The following is a 16,045-nucleotide window of genomic DNA, read 5'->3' as shown; positions in this document are numbered from 1 at the left end:
TTCGCATGAGGGGTCCGTGTGATGACCAGCTTAGTTGACAGTCACACATTGACTCGAATTTTGGGGCTATAACATGGCGGTTGCGAGTGCGAGCTAAACATGCGATTTCATCCCGAGCTTAGTCAGCGCTCGTGAGCCAGTGTTGTCATCCTTGAATCACTGTACATCGAGTTCAGTGGTATGTTGGGCCACCGACATCCCAGGCCAAGGTTGTGCCAGGCCAAGCTCATTTTACCTTAAAGGCCAACTACTCTTTTGCTCTGCTGATTCGTATGACCTATGACATCATCTTTTTGAAATGAGTCATTTATTGCGCTTCGTCTACCACGAATGGGCTCCCCGAATCATTTCAGTGCTAGCGCCTACAAGTCGACATTGCATCACTTCTGTTGGTGGCTTAGTGTAAACTAGAAAAGTCTGATTTACGCTAATTGACAAACGGAGAAAGTAGTCGACGAATCAAACCAAAATGACCTACAACAAAAAGGAAACGACCAGTCAATGCATGTAGAGACAAAACTCGCCCAGCGAAACTTTGCTAATTGTGTTAGAACTCTGCTACACGACAATGACAAAATACTCACTCGGAAATGCATGATGCGATAACCTGACTGATACTGATGATTGGGTGGGTGTTTTTGGAACGGTTCCCACATTGCCCCAGAAGCTCCGAAGGGGTTACTTTTGATCTTGCCCGCGTGGTAGCTCCGCGTCAACCTAGCATTGCCGGGCGGGGGCAATTGCTTGCCCATTTATCTCGGGTCGCAATAGAGATAAAGCGACAGATGCATCGTCGATGGTATACAGTCGAGTCACAATTGTTTCTGTCCTTTCAACCTATTGGCAACCAGACGGCTTAGAAGTTGCGCGAAGTCCTACACATTCAGAAACAGGGAAGTGGAGTCAGTGCGAAGCATCTGATCCACACCGCTCCTTGCTGCCCTGATCGTCGTGAGCTCAAGACCATCCCTTGCCCCCCCCCCCCCCTCCCCCCCCAGCCCCACATAATCATCGATGCATCATTGGTCGCATAAACCAGATGGCATATACCTGAAACTGCGTCTTTACGAGAACTGACTATGAGCAAAGTAACTGGCCATCGATCGGGGTTGTGTTTGTCGTGCACTCGGATAACGATCCGCTTGTTAGTCGCCTTAGAACATAGATAACAATCAGGCAGCGTCAACAGGCCACCCGGATGGCGGGATCGGTATACTGCCGGAGCCGTTTTAGTTATTGTTGTTTCGACATTAAATATTGAACAGGGCTTAAACCCGAAGAATGAACATTCTTCTTCCCTACTGTAGGATCACCAGAATAAAGGACTACTTGAGGCTTAACATGCTTTTTTCTTGTGGCCCAAGACAAATCATGCAGACGTGATTTCAAACTGAGAGTGAAGTGATTGCGTGTTGGCATAAACATTGAACTGTAAGTCTTACAGCCACAGGTATTGGTTACGACTTCATATGCCAAGTTAAATGAACTATTTTGTAGCTGAAGATGTTGAAGCAAGAACCAGATACGATGAAACGAACTCACTTGCAACTATTGGTGTACTTTTTAAGTGAAAAGGACTGCTCCAGACGGCGGAATATTCTGTTCAGTAAATGTGTTCATCAATGCGTCATAATTTAATTATGTCATCGTGCCTCGCACAACACTGATTGAGAGTCAATTGATATCCGTCATATCTGGAAATGGCGCTCACAAACGCCAGATATGAATGCCTCGACAATCATATTTGTTTTGGCCTTGATTGTCGCATCACGAATAGAATGGTCGGATTCGAATGACGTTTTATGACGGCATGAATGCCAAGGTCACTTTGAAATGCTCTCGCAGATATAACTTTGCTCCTTTTCGTGGGCATGTAGTTCAGGTAATAGATCGGCATCGGTCTCAGGAATGGCAGGATTGTGAATAGCACCGAAAGATCTCTAAGATGGCTATTTCAGTTCGAAACCCCATGTCAATGTGGTACACTTCCTTTAAGCACTGAGTTTTGCCAGCCTTAGTGAAGTACGAAAATGAATTGAATGCGCTATTTCGCTGTTGTTCATATGTTAACAGGCATTGTAAACATTGGTAACTGCCGTCAATGCGGAGAAATGCCTCTAACGTATGATCTGGAACGTAAATATGGTATGAAATCAAAGGGCAGCTCGTAAGGTAAAACCCGGTTGTCATCGGTTAGGAATGCCAGCGCTTTACGACAGGCATTTACGCCAAACATTTTCAGCTAATGAATAAAGTTAAGGCAAAAAAGTGTCTCGTTTGTATTCCGGGTTCAGGTTATCGGTTTCGTGTCTAATATCATGCGACACTTTATTGTTAATGACAGCAAAGTTTTCTGGAATGTGGAGGGCTGTTTCTAAAGCACGAAATACCTCGAGATAACACATCTAAAGAAAAGCGACCGAACGTTTCGCTGGGATGTCGGCCTTGGGACCAGTTACTGCGGAGTCGCCGTTTGCTGCGAGGGCACTGACACCGCTTTTCCAGCACAGTGGCTCCAGTTGGAAGGCGATTTCACCGTCAAATTTTGATGCGCCATGAAATGGCGTGGAATGACAGGCCCGCTTGACTATATCTCTCCTGGCCGCATCTCGAAAGTAACGCTCTCTCAGTGTCCTGGACGTCATTGCTCCAATGTCGGTCTTTAACTCATCGGTGATGAAAGTCTTCTAAAAATTTTGTTTAGCTAGGTCGTAATTATAATATTCATATTTTGTGGTACAATGATGTAAGAACAACTACTGAATCCAGAAAAGGCCACAGGTTACATATCCTGTTTTCATAAATATACCTCAAAGCAAGCAAGCGAGCCCTGAAGCAAGCAGAGTTTTTTGGCTTGCGCTATTTGATTTGTTAAATCAAAGGACAATTATGGGGCACCCCATTGAGCAAGATTTTTTTTAACATATTACGTACGCTGAGTGCACGGTAAAGTTTAAATTGGATTAAAAAAGCATAATTCGGCTAACTATCTGGCTTCGTGACATAATTTGAAGGCAAATACAAATACATACATAATTTGAAGGCAATCGATGTGAATTAAGACTTCGCCTTATGTCATGTTACACCACGCCTGCGTGCACGATTTGGCAGGACCCGATCAGGCGGCAGGCACGTTGTGTCGTCCAGCTGTTTGGCACACAATGATCAACCATACCGTCCTGGCCAGGTGCACAGGCTTCAGGTGACATGGCATGGGCGGGTCCCCGAGGATCACAGGGCTGGCGTGGACGTCCATCCAGGAACTAACAATATCACGTGACAGGACACTTCTGAGAACTGTAGTTAATGATTCGTGTGCCATAACTTACGCGACACTTGCATTTTCATTGCACGGCAGGAAAATATGCACGCAACCTGGGATCAGCACAGGTGTGTCGATATTTCACGCGTATACTGATGGAAGCAAATAGCTGGTGCCGAGATGTCAATAAAGGCGCAAGTCACAATGAAGTGAAGAGTCAAAGCCGCAGCATCATCCCCTCAGCAGGCGATAGATGGCGCCTCAAAACGCGAAAAAGTGGGGTGGGCTTCAATTTAATCCCAATAGGGATAGGGACCTAAGGGACTTCAATCTAATCTCACCTATTTTTCATGATGGAAGGAATTGGTTAATTCTCACACACCAGCACCGCAACATTTCCTACGAAGGCTAGCTGACAGTTACGCCGCCCATCGATGACAGCTGTCCTTGACTGACCCAAATCTGACAGGACACGGTCAGCCCGCCCACCCGCGGTAGCCCGCGCGCGCACTCAACACACACCCACAGCCATCGTCAGGTTATCAAGCCTGCACGTGCTGCGACCAGCAGATGCTTCTATCGTTATCCCCCACTCGAGTCCCATATCCAGAGACGGCACTTCAGAACGTTCGTCGCGGGCCTGAAAAGTAGATTTTCCTCAGACATGGGCTTTTTGTACTTTGCTGTTTTTACCGGCTTGTGTCGGTCATTCGAGCTCCATCCAGACGAACGAGACAAACACTGGGGAGTCAAGGCGCCGCCAATGCGACCTAGCGCTCCACACACGCCCAGGCCGTCCCTCGAGCGCTCACCTGGGCCACGTATACACGCCGGACACCTCGAAGCCGTAGTGCCAGGAGCCGGAGTACTCGCCCTGCGCCTTGGGCCCCGTACAGACGCCGTGACCGTGCGCCTTGCCGTCCTCCCAGCCGCCGCAGTAGGTGCCACCGTCGTCGAAGTCGAAGCGGCCGCCGTTCGGGGGCCGCGCGGCCGCCGGCTGCGCCATGACCGCCGCGCTCATGCCGGCGGTGCGGCCGCGGCCAGCATCGTGGCGCGACTCGCGGGCCGCCGGCGCCGAGTGGCGCCACCATCGATCGCTGTCAGCGCATGCGCGCTGCGTGCCTTCCTCCGTCGGGTGCGACGCGTCGTCGGAGGCGACGGTCAGCGCTCTGTTGGGGACTACGAGTCGTACGGTCGGTAAAGAGCGCCGAAAGTTTTAAAAACGTGGGAAATCGCAGGCATGCTACAAGTTGTGCTTTACACAGGCCAAAATCGTCTTCGGATTTTTTTTCTTTTCTTTGAGCAGTTGTGCGACACCGCAGCAAATGGTTGTCTTCAGAGCAAGATGAGGAGAACAGATTGGGTTAGGAAGCCTTCAGAGCGAAGTGCAGATGTGACCCAAGGTGCGGGAATTAGCCACGTCAGGCTATGTGGGGCTTCAGGACGGAGCCCAAATGGGTGTCTAGCCTTATGAACAAGCTCCCGGACTGGCCGGTGCACATATATATATATATATATATATATATATATATATATATATATATATATATGTCTGTGTGTGTGTGTGTGTGTGTGTGTGTGTGTGTGTGTGTGTGTGTGTGTGTGTGTGTGTGTGTGTGTGTGTGTGTGTGTGTGTGTGTGTGTGTGTGTGTGTGTGTGTGCTTTTAACGTGCGCGCCTGCGTGCGTTTAGGTTACTTTAGCGTGCGTGCTTGCTTACGTTTAGGATACTTTACGACCCATTAATATCTAAGATCATGATCTGTGTAAAATTCCACAAAGGCTGCAGTACCAGGCAGAGAAACCTACTTGGCGCCAACTTTGAACTAGCGCTATGACTGCTCCTTTTGAACATCTTCAAATCATCAAGCGGTCTCAACGCCTGGAGTAGTCAGATGCTACTGATGTGATGGGCGAAAAAATTTGGCTGCTCCCGTCCTGTCTCTGAAACTAGCAGTGTCCGGAATGGGCATCACCGGCTCGCAATCCAGCAGATAATTGCTTACTCCCTGATCACTGAAGATCATTTGTCATGTGCGGCTTAGCTGCGGGCACAAGCGCCCCAAAGAGCTCTAAGCAGCTCTGTAGCCCGTTTCACAGCTAAGACAGTAGTAATAGCCTTATTCCTCGTGGAAAGCCAGGAGAATTGAGATATAGATGCGTTGATGTTTCGGCGACATTCCTTTATGGAAACGAATAGCAGACGCATCTATATCTCCCTTCCCCGGTTTTTCTCCTAGGAATAAGGTAATTGCTACCGTCTAATCGTGTGCATAATGCCCCTCGTAAATGCACTCAACAGCTTACGTTATTGCTTTCCTTAGCTCTATGAGTGTGTCTTTCCGATGTCTGTCTGCGTTGTGTGAGTTAATGTCACCGGAAGGATCTGCCTACGTCACAGCTCCCCATGCTTGGGAGAGTTCAGACCGTTCGTTCCACTGACTGAACTATTTAATGTCACACATGTTGCAATTGAAACTTTACCAGGGAAACCAATATCAAAAGCGTTTTCTAATTGATAGCTCATGTCGTCGCGTGAGTGCTTTATCAAGTTTGGCCTGGGCTTGAACTGTGTCAAAACTCCAAAAACGTGCCCCTACTATGCCTTCTGTTAGTCCGAATTGTAGTAACCTTGCACGCCATGTCTGCAGTGATAATGCTGCGCAAATCAGGCATGAGATAGAGAGAAACAAGTCTTTGCAATTATGTATTCACACTTGGTGCGCAGCTTGCCGTTGGAACGTCATGTATGGTAGATGTAGCCTTGAAATATGGCATGTAAATATAACTCTCACCATTTTAAAGCAGCATGAATGCAGCAAAACACGCCAATGACCTATCGTAACGTTATGATTTATGTTGACTTGGTTTGAACCCAATGACGTGCGACGTGTCTTGACGCATCGCCGTGCGGGAATGATCGCATATCAAACAATGCTAAGAAGGCCCTCAAACACGTCAAAAGCCATTCAAATCAGCTAATCTAACCGTTCGCAATTTGAGGACAACACCGAAGCCTGGTCTTGCAGAACCAGCATCTCCGGGCTGGTTGTATCGAGGTCGCCAATTAGGGCAAAGTGATACGACTTTCGTCATTTTAATGATGACGCCTGCATTTGTTTTCATTAAAGCCGAGCATTTGGTGTGGTCAGTTTTTCGAATAATCTGGTGGGAAGCACGCGAATAGAAGCAAATATTACCGAAGGTCAAAGCATCATGAAAAAGTACATTTGTGATATTAAAGTATTGAATCTTGGGCTACTTGGCACATTTTTCGTTCGTTTTCGTTTCGCATTTTTCTGACATAGCCCCGGCCATTTGAAGCCAACAAGCCAATCTTAGGCAAACGCCAACCTGAAATTTGTGTTACCAATTAATAAACATCAGTTCGGACATTGCCCGGGTTAGTTCCACGCGCTGTGAAACTGAGTCGTAGTAGTGTTTTACAAATTTGGCCCGTATTTTCCTATTATGCCTATTTCGGTTTAATGAAGGCCGGTCATGTTTGCTGAGAGCTTTATTTGGAACACTCCAGTAAATGCAGGGCTCATTGCATCTTCCTCAGATACGCCGCCTGACCTGACACACACGATTGCCAAATATTGTTGCAAGTCATGCGGGGGAGTGTTATCAGTCCGTCGTGGACGCATACCCACAGGTGCCTACAGATGTTGCTTGGTCTTGCTGCAATGACAGGAATTGCCGGTTGAACGGCGTGCAATGTTAGCATGCATCGTGCCATTGTAGTACAGTACTAAACCAGCACACAACACCAGTAGGCAGGTCTCTTGCGTGTGAATCTTGGGCGTCTCCTTGGAGCCACCTGATGCTGAAAATAACCACCAAAGCTTCAACATTTGATGTAGGTGGCGCTACTAGAAAGCACCGCTGAAGGCTAAAGCTAAGGACTGAGGCACGTCTTGAAATCCTAAGTCTATATAAGAAGTATTGGTGGTCATGCGACTATATTTGTGAGGTATGTTAAGTACATAATAAGCCTATACAGCCATACGTATCAGAGATATCAGAGGTATATCAGGCCTTAGGTATCAGAAAAGCTATCTCAGGATAAGGCGCAGCGTTTTCAAAAGGTCTTGATAGACGACCCATATTACCTCCGTCGGGTGGGGCCGGTTTACAGTCACGGTACGGACCTCTTGCCGTATGCGGGCTCTCCATGACACTGACTCCCTGGCAAAGCGATGGAATCTTCTTTTAGTCGAAATATGGCCCCCTGTTCTGCATCGGCTTGAGCCCATCTACCCCTTTCACATGACTTAGCTTGGGCTGTGCTGAGTTGGAGCCTTGCCTCGGTCATGATACGTGCTTCCTGCCGTCATTTGGCTGCCAGCTGTGTGAATCCTCATCCCTCTGGGCCTCCCTTCACTATCGATATAGGGGCTGATGCAATCAGCACCGCAACGTCCGACCATTGTCGATCGGTCCGTAACGAGCGCTTATCGATTATCAGATCACATTTTGGTCATGGTCGAGCCTGCCGGTCGCATTATTGCTGCTAATTTTCATGCCCGCTAAGCCAATCACGATCTTTCTGCGATGTCTTAAAATTTCAGTGCGGGAAAAACATGTTCAACCACCCATTCTGTGCAAGGCCGTGCAGGTGCAGGACCCACTCCCGCCAGTAAAGAATCTTAATGCAACCCCTGCTGTTTTCAAACTTATCTTTCTTGCTGTTCAGCGCATCGTAAATAAAATATGGACAGGCCTCAGAGTTATATTATGTCACTTTCACTGTCACTGTCACTGTCACTGCCAAGGCACTGATGCATCACCTAGTTCTCAAATCGCTGCGCAACGAAAATGTTGAAAATTGGCTTTATGTGATGCATTCCTAGGTCTGTGTACATCAGAACTTCTTTTAAGGGTTTTGAAGGTAGATCTCAGTTATGTCATGAGCTTTTCAATGTTCGTGACCATTTGTAATGTTATTTCGTTGCTGTAATCGGATTTTCAGACCCAATCATGAAAACAATGTACCTTGATTCATACATCCCATGAAGACGATAAAGAAAGTGCCTGATGTGTGCTATCAATGGTTCAGTGTTGATTAAGGTCATCTGAGGTCAAGCCGAATCACCAAAATTGTTTAAGGTCTTGTGTACCAATAAAGTGGCAATGTCGTCAATTGTATACAGTACCAACATCCTCGTCGTACATGAAGATGGCAAGTGCAGCAACCCAAGGTCAATGTCATAGGAATGGCCACTGTATCTAATTTCTTAAGTTCTGTCAGAAATTGAAGGTGATGAGAAAATATCACTGGAATCTAGTGAAAGATCACCTAATCGTCTCCAGCTGCACTAACATCACAGTCTGAACTCTGCATGTCCTAAGCGGCGAACGAGTGGCATTCAGCCAACTGTTCCGTATGAGACGTAGATGAAATTTAAGTGCGACCGTGCATAATGTTGGTGAAATGGCATGTAGATGCTGATTCCGTGCAGATCTTTGACCGCTGTAATGGAAGAATCGGTAGTCAATAAATTTTAATAGAAGGTATGGCAATCATTGCCATGGATTTTGATAGGTCAAAGCTCAAAGTTCAAAGTTCACTGAACCCACTGATGTTCGTTTATCTTCTTCTTCAGTCTTAGATGCCTATAAACGGAGCATAATATTTTTATTGATGAACAGGTACCGCTGTTTTTAGAACTAACGCGAATCGTAACAAACAAATGCCTTTTTAGAATCACCAACATAGAACCGAGCCATCATGTGGCCAAATTTCTGGCAATCAAACCCATCCAACAACAGAAATAACGATCAGGCACTATGCCCCTCTTTTGATTTGCTCCAAATCGAAATCCAGCTAAAGGATTTGCACGGCAAGTGGAAAAGAAGTACCTGTGGCGAAAATCAACAATAAACTCGTGACGTTGCACGAGGGTTAAAAAAAATGTCACCTGGTTTTAAAGTTACGTGGCCAGTATTATTTCTTGAGGCTAAGAGAAAACCTGAAATTCATAGTGCAGTTTAAAATTGTTGCCCATTATGTCATTTACGACGACGTACGTGCGTACTCGTAAACTACCAATGCAAGAAAGTAGTGGTTGCACTGATGTCTATTTTGCTGAATCCAGCTGCAAACCTTCCGGTGGCCACAAACGCAGGAAGAGTAAGGTAGCAGCAGCTCCGAGACGTAAGAAGCGATCTCGGTCAGCAAGCTCATGCGGGTCGGTTAAGAAGAGCTCAAGCAAACGACGCAAGAAGCATTCGCGATCTGCAAGCTCCTGCGGATCGTCAGCGAAGAGCTCTGGCAAACGACGCAAGAGCAGGTCCAGGAGCAAGAAAGCTAGGTCTTCAAGTGGGTGCTCATCAGGAGGCGGAAAGCGCAAGAGGAGTCGGTCCAAGTCGAGCTCGAAGCCGAAATCAAAATCGAGGAGCAGGTCCAGGAAGCGCTCGGCGAGTGGAGGTGGATGCGGTACACCGAAACGATCCAAGAGCAGGAAGAGTCGCTCCAAGTCTAAGAGCAGTGGTGCGCCCAAGAAAAGGCATTCCAAGCGATCGAAATCCGGTGGAGGTGGTTGCGGCGCCGGAGGTAAACCAAAGAGGCGTCGTTCCAAGAAACGTTCCTCTGGAGGCGAAACTCCCCACCGCCGCCGCAAGCGTTCTGCTAGTGGTGGCCACAAGAAGAGGCATGGCGGTGGCAAGAGCAAGTGCGGAGCACCTAAACCAAAGCGAGTTAAGCGCTCCAAGAAACATGCACCAAAATGCTAATTGCTAAGTTTGTAAATCATGTCATCAACTGAATAAATAACCGGTCTTCAAGTTATTTTCCTTATCATACGCGAAAAAGTCACGTAGTGGAGGCAGGAATAGTAATTATGGGTTGAAGCGGAACAACAAACGAGGTGCGTTTGTGTGCAGTGCGTTTCGGTAGCCGACATCATTTCATACCAAGCTGTGTGGTAACTGTGCTATTGCTACCGCAAAATGTTTCAAGTCCGTATATATATATATATATATATATATATATATATATATATATGTATGTATGTATAGATACATTATCATGATTGTATAAGTTAGTCACCGTAGGCTTTAATTTTCATGTGTTTAGCGTGTCGTCTAAGCAAGGTGCTGTCAGGAATAGCCGTGCAACTTTTACCCAGGAGGCTTTCATAGATTGGCAGGTACTACGTTTGTCGGCGATCGCCTACAGCTCAGGCAGTGACAAGCTCTATGTGAAGTCTCGAAGTTCTCGACACCCATGACATGCTAGGTTTAATGCAGATCTAGCATTCAGTTTTGAAAAATTAGCGCATTGCCTTCCACCAGCCCACGGCGAAAATAACTCTGCTTTGTTTTTGCTGTCTCGCCTCCCCCAGCCCCGGTGCTGCCCTTTGTCCTCCATACACCAATGTACTAAGCAAGCAGGCTGACGCTGCTTCATTTCGTGGCAACGCCCCTCACGTCCTACCCATCAAAGCAGGGTAATAACATCCGCATGCAGGTGCGTGAGGTAACTGAAAATGCACGGATTCTGTTTGCGAGTGATTTTCGGCGAACGGAATTATCGGTTTTTGGAAATCAGGCTATCTGATTCCGACGAGAAAGCTCGTTTTTCAGCCACGTATTGATAGGAATTTTGCGTACGTGTCTAAATAACTCAATGGTATGTGTATGCGCAGATTTGCTGCAGACGTATGAGAAATACCCAACGAGTGATCGGGCTGTTCTGGGTGATCGCTCTCACAACCAGGCGACTGAGATATTTTTAAGCGTAAAAATAATCCGAAGTTGTACGAATTCAAGTAGCAAAAAGGGCATAACCTAGCATTAACAAATCCATGAAGTGGTTATCGCTGCTGTCAGTGCTCAGATATCATTCGAATGAAAAACTGCATGATAGTGAAGACTGTCTCAGACCACGATCGGACGAGCAGCTCTGCCATCAGGCCAGCTGGCGAGTTTTCTGCTGCTCTGTAAGCTGCCGGGCTATTTTGCTATTCCACCCGCGGCCTCCAGGGGTAGCATGCTATTCTGCCAATTGGGGAGGCTGTTCTGCTTTTCTCTCAGCAGTTTAGGTTATCATGAAGTCTGAAAACAGCAGAGACAATCCTGCTATTCTGGCAGTTGATGAGGTCATGAATTCTGGGAGCAATATCAATGTCTCTATCGAATGTCTTGTAAGCAAGCGAGTTTCCGAGCATCGCGCTCGAAACAGCTCAGAGATGCTACGTCACCAGCTGTGGCGCTGTTTGCTTAGCAGAGCCACTTCTCTCGCTGCCCCAGTCTTGACGCTACGGAACCGGCAGCCGTCCATTTCCAGGAGCAGTCGTGAGGGGCGATTGGACCGTTCTTCACAATCAAGGTAGGATGTCACGTGGTAAAGCGGGCTCTTCCAAAACGGTTCCTGTGCGCGAAATTATCAGTGCCTGAGCACTCCAAACCATGTGCCTCCCGGAAAGCATCGGTACTATTTTTTTATTTCCGTGGCATTAAAAAACAGACTTGAGCAAAGGCGCATTTGGTGAGTCATGGACTTAAACCCGTGAAAAGGACTCTTGAGAAGGTCACCAGATGGCGTGTTAAAGACACATTTGCGTGGCCGCCTTATGTATTGAGCCACTCAAAGCCACTACATGAGGTACGATCTCAATTTTCCTGACGTCCGCCCAGACTTCCGTCGAGACAGTTTAAGCACAGTGCTCTTCACACGATCCCACTGATCAGAGCTGCACTGATGACGCAGGCAAGGATAGCACCGTTAGCACCGAAATAGCACTGGATAGCACCGAGATGTGTCTCCGTTATGAGTGCCTAACGTGGATATCACAGCTTATTGTTGACGGCCCCGGTGGTGGGTAGACTGAACTGTGCCTGCTTAATAATTCCATCATAGTGAATCATCACGTCCGTGCTATATCGCCCTTCTATGACAAGGATGTCTGCTTGACTGCCGTGAGTTCTTTGCTTTCTCATGAAAAATCGGCCAAAGAACGCACTCGCATGACCTCTGCACGCAGTCTGCATACGCCGACTACACCCCACGGCCAGCCAAATGTGTGCACCTTACGATAATAAGTCCGCAATTTGTTGCCACGAATCTAGGGAGCATGACACTCTCCCGCGTGCCGCGCATCCAGCCAGTTACGGTTGCTCGAGATATCGTTACCGCTACTCATAATCAGTACGCGCTTGCCGTCCACACTCGGAAGATTTCCCAGGAGGGGCGAAATGCTCCTCCACACCGCTAACAGCCTTCCACCGTTCCGGAGCCTCGCAGTTCGCGGAACAGCCGTCCGTGGCAGCATGACGGCGGTGAACCGCAAACAGCGGAATGTGACCGGAGTTTCAGTGAGCTCGACTGTGTCAGGAGAGGGGTTCCTGACAACTAGGCATACCATCCAAAGGCTCGACAGCTCTACAGTACGTGCGTTTCCACCTCGAGGTTGATAGAATCTTCATCTAGTTATGCTGATTGATGAGCTGGTGATTGTAGGGCCACATATGGAAGAGTTTTGTGGACAGTGCAACATGCAAAGTGAGCTGGAATGCCCGCGGTATTGTAGGTCAGCGACCTCCGGCACGCTGTCGGTCGCTGACTAGCAACAACGAACCGAACAAGAAAATGTCAACAACTGTTGAAATGTTATCATATCATCACGAAATGTTATCAACTGAACTGGCGTGCTATCATGTGATAAACGCTAGACATTTGTCAGGCTCTTACTTCTTGTGGCATATTTTTTCGCCTGCTGTTTTTCATTCATACTCCGGCTGTGAAGGACTACATTGTGCAGCCGTTCTGCAGGCATGGAATCTTGCTCATCTGACGAGGACCCCAACCTTACGGGGGATGAGCCTCATCATGGACTTGATGAGCCTACCTCACGCATGCCTACCTTTACAGTTGGAGTATGGATAAAAATAAAAGGGCAGCATACGATATATGAAGTTTCCGGCTATAAATCCTAACCTCTGTGAATGTCATCTCGTTTAAGAGCAATGTCTATGTTTTATTTTGAGTACCAATACATTTGATATCAATTCTACGCTTTGGTGTTTGGGTACTGATAACTCGCATGCAGGATGAAATTCAAGAGCATTTTATGGGCTGCTATATACATCTATATAAGCTGCAGAAGCAAGCCTATCTGACTGATATATATAATGGCTTATTTTCAGCACCATATGTTATGTATTTACTTTTAAGATATTCAATTAAGCCCTGGTTTTCTTGGTCACTTCCTTGGTTTGGCCTCCTAATTACACTTGCACTGCCTGGAGAGCCAGATTGCTCAGCAGCGCGGCGGAAGTCCTTCTACTTTAGGCTTGGAGCCCCTTCAGGGTATATTTTGTTTGTAAACTTTTCAATCGCGCATACCAGTGGCCGAGGGAGGAGGATGAGAACCGTGAGAACGACGGCTCTGGACAATAGCTTACCGTCGGCCAGCATGCGCTCGGGCGGCACCGTTCCTTCTCGCCTGGTACGCGTGAGTTCTCGCACACCCTCGTACTCCGGGTTATTCTCGGTGAGAGCTTTCTGTCACTCCAGATTATAACTGGGTTCTACCGATGTGTGTCTTGATCTGATTGGCTGCGCCTGCTGGAATGGAGGTGACGTGCATGGCATGAACCCCAGCCACAAGTGTGGCTGGGTGCTGTCGCCTGGGTGTGGGGAGTGTCGACAGCGGCGTGTGTGTCTGAAAGACAATCGTACGTCATTGGGTGCCTCCTGGCGAACGAGAGTGCACATCCCCGTGGGCAGGGGCGCTGTTGGGTCGACGTACCGAGACCAACGGCCCAGCAGTCGTGCCGATCCAATGTAGGCATATGATGAGGCATTTCTTCGCCGTGAGGCGGAATCCGCGGAATCCATACCCATCCGACCATCGCCGTGATTTCACGACAGCTAATAAGGGTTTTTACTATTGCGCCATCTCGCGGAGATCCTGCTGATAACCAGGCATATATTTGCACGTACAGCCTTCCCTCAAGACAAGCTCGAGCCGTACTGGCCAGCTCACTCAGGCAACGATGACAAGGAGATGGACCACACTCCCAAGCAACGTACTTTCTGGTGACTTTCTTTAACTTTCCAGTGGCGTACACAGCACGCGGTATTCTGAAGATCTTTTGAAATGCTTTGGAGACGAATGCAAAGGAAAAGTAAGCGTTTTCTTCAAAACGATACTCCTTAAAGAAGAGGAACTGTAATATTAGGCATACCGAAAGTATTACGTGATGGAGAACACATCGGGACATAACAGCACGCCAAGAGCCCCATCGCTGAAATATGAATGACTCATATGAAGATTCCACTGCCAAAAGGTCATTTCCATAATACCGCTATATACAATTATCAGTCGTATATTCAGCCGATACATTGTCAGCATGCCCATCATGCTTCCATCAACATCAACACGCACGACATTTACGCTCTGCTACCGTCTCGATTTAGCGATAGATAAATGGGAAGCTTTGTTCAAATTGACTATTGATTGTTCCCGTATCGACGAAAAAGACGGCATGCTTTTCTCTCCACGTAAAGATAAACATATTACGATGAACGTATCATTAAAAAAGACTAACCGGGGGCAACATTTTAGATGTCCTACTTTCCCAAACAGTGCTTTCTGATACACAATAAAACTGTCGAAATAGAGTTCGAGTGCTCAGCAGCGTCCATCGAATTGCACAAGATTAGTCGGAGGCGCACAAAGCTTCGCTGGAGTCGACCCTCCACAGCGGTAGATATACCCAGATTACGACGACTTACTAGAAAAGCAACACTCGATTTTGGGCCTTCCCGTTACACATGAGCGCGGACGTATTGCTTGTTCATAGATTGGTACTGAGATAATCTTAGTTAAGTTCACTACGAAACATTCTGAGCATTTGCAATTCATATCGCCGTGCATGCAGACGAAGAAACGGACTCAGCAGGCAGCACGAGTGGTTTCCCGATGTTTTCCGCGGAGTTTGTCTACATACGCGTTGCTGCCTATGAAAACACGATATTCTGATGCACCAACGTTGTGTGTGCATCCCTACCACCATCACCCTCATAACAATCTTGTCAAGATCAGACACAAAGTCCGCATTCCCGAGCGACATCAAAGTTCCGCCCGCAGCACTCAGATGAGTTCGTCCTTATTTAAACCACCTGCTGTAATCTAACCTGCGCTGGTCTGACGGCAATCCCGGCTCGGCGGGCCTCCGCGAGTGCGCCGGGTTCTGAGGCCGGGCTCCGCGAGTGCGCCGGGTTCTGAGCCCGGGCTCCGCGAGTGCGCCGGGTTCTGAGGCCGGGCTCCGCGAGTGCGCCGGGTTCTGAGCCCGGGCTCCGCAAGGTCGCCGGGTTCTGAGGCCGGGCTCCGCGAGGTCGCCGGGTTCTGAGGCCGGGCTCCGCGAGGTCGCCGGGTTCCAGCCACGGCGGCGCTGAGGTTGCACACATTTCAACGCCGACGGCAACTGAGCACACCGGTCCGGGCTGCAGCCGAAGCTGGCCGGGCACCGGAGCAGGCGCGGCCCGGCCGGGTCTGTCCAGACGGCCAGCAAGTCACCGGGCTGGAGGACCGGTCACTGGGGCTGGGGGACCGGTCACTTGTCACCGGATCAGGCGCGGCCCGGCCGGGTCTGTCCGGACGGCCAGCAAGTCACCGGGGCTGGAGGACCGGTCACTTGTCACCGGAGCAGGCGCGGCCCGGCCGGGTCTGTCCAGACGACCAACGGGTCACCGGGCTGGAGGACCGGTCACTGGGGCCGGGGGACCGGTCACTTGACACCGGAGCAGGGGCGGCCCGGTCGGGTCTGTCCAG

The 16,045-nt window shown here is 48.5% G+C and overlaps 1 protein-coding gene across 1 annotated transcript in view; it reads right to left on the bottom strand.

Annotated features, from left to right (window-relative positions):
- The window catches only part of LOC119105323 (junctophilin-1), a 55,955-nt gene extending 51,680 nt beyond the window's left edge, over nucleotides 1-4,275 (bottom strand). Inside the window, exon 1 of the mRNA XM_037228790.1 lies at nucleotides 4,075-4,275. Coding sequence (XP_037084685.1) covers nucleotides 4,075-4,268 — 194 coding nt within the window. The 5' untranslated portion in view covers nucleotides 4,269-4,275. The remainder of the gene's footprint in view (nucleotides 1-4,074) is intronic.
- Nucleotides 4,276-16,045: the final 11,770 nt, after the last annotated feature.

The sequence above is a fragment of the Pollicipes pollicipes genome, unplaced genomic scaffold (genome assembly GCF_011947565.3).
Source record: "Pollicipes pollicipes isolate AB1234 unplaced genomic scaffold, Ppol_2.1 Scaffold_6138;HRSCAF=7277_pilon_pilon_pilon, whole genome shotgun sequence".
Taxonomy (NCBI): Eukaryota; Metazoa; Arthropoda; class Thecostraca; order Pollicipedomorpha; family Pollicipedidae; genus Pollicipes; species Pollicipes pollicipes.
This window is presented reverse-complemented; position numbering and strand designations above follow the sequence as displayed.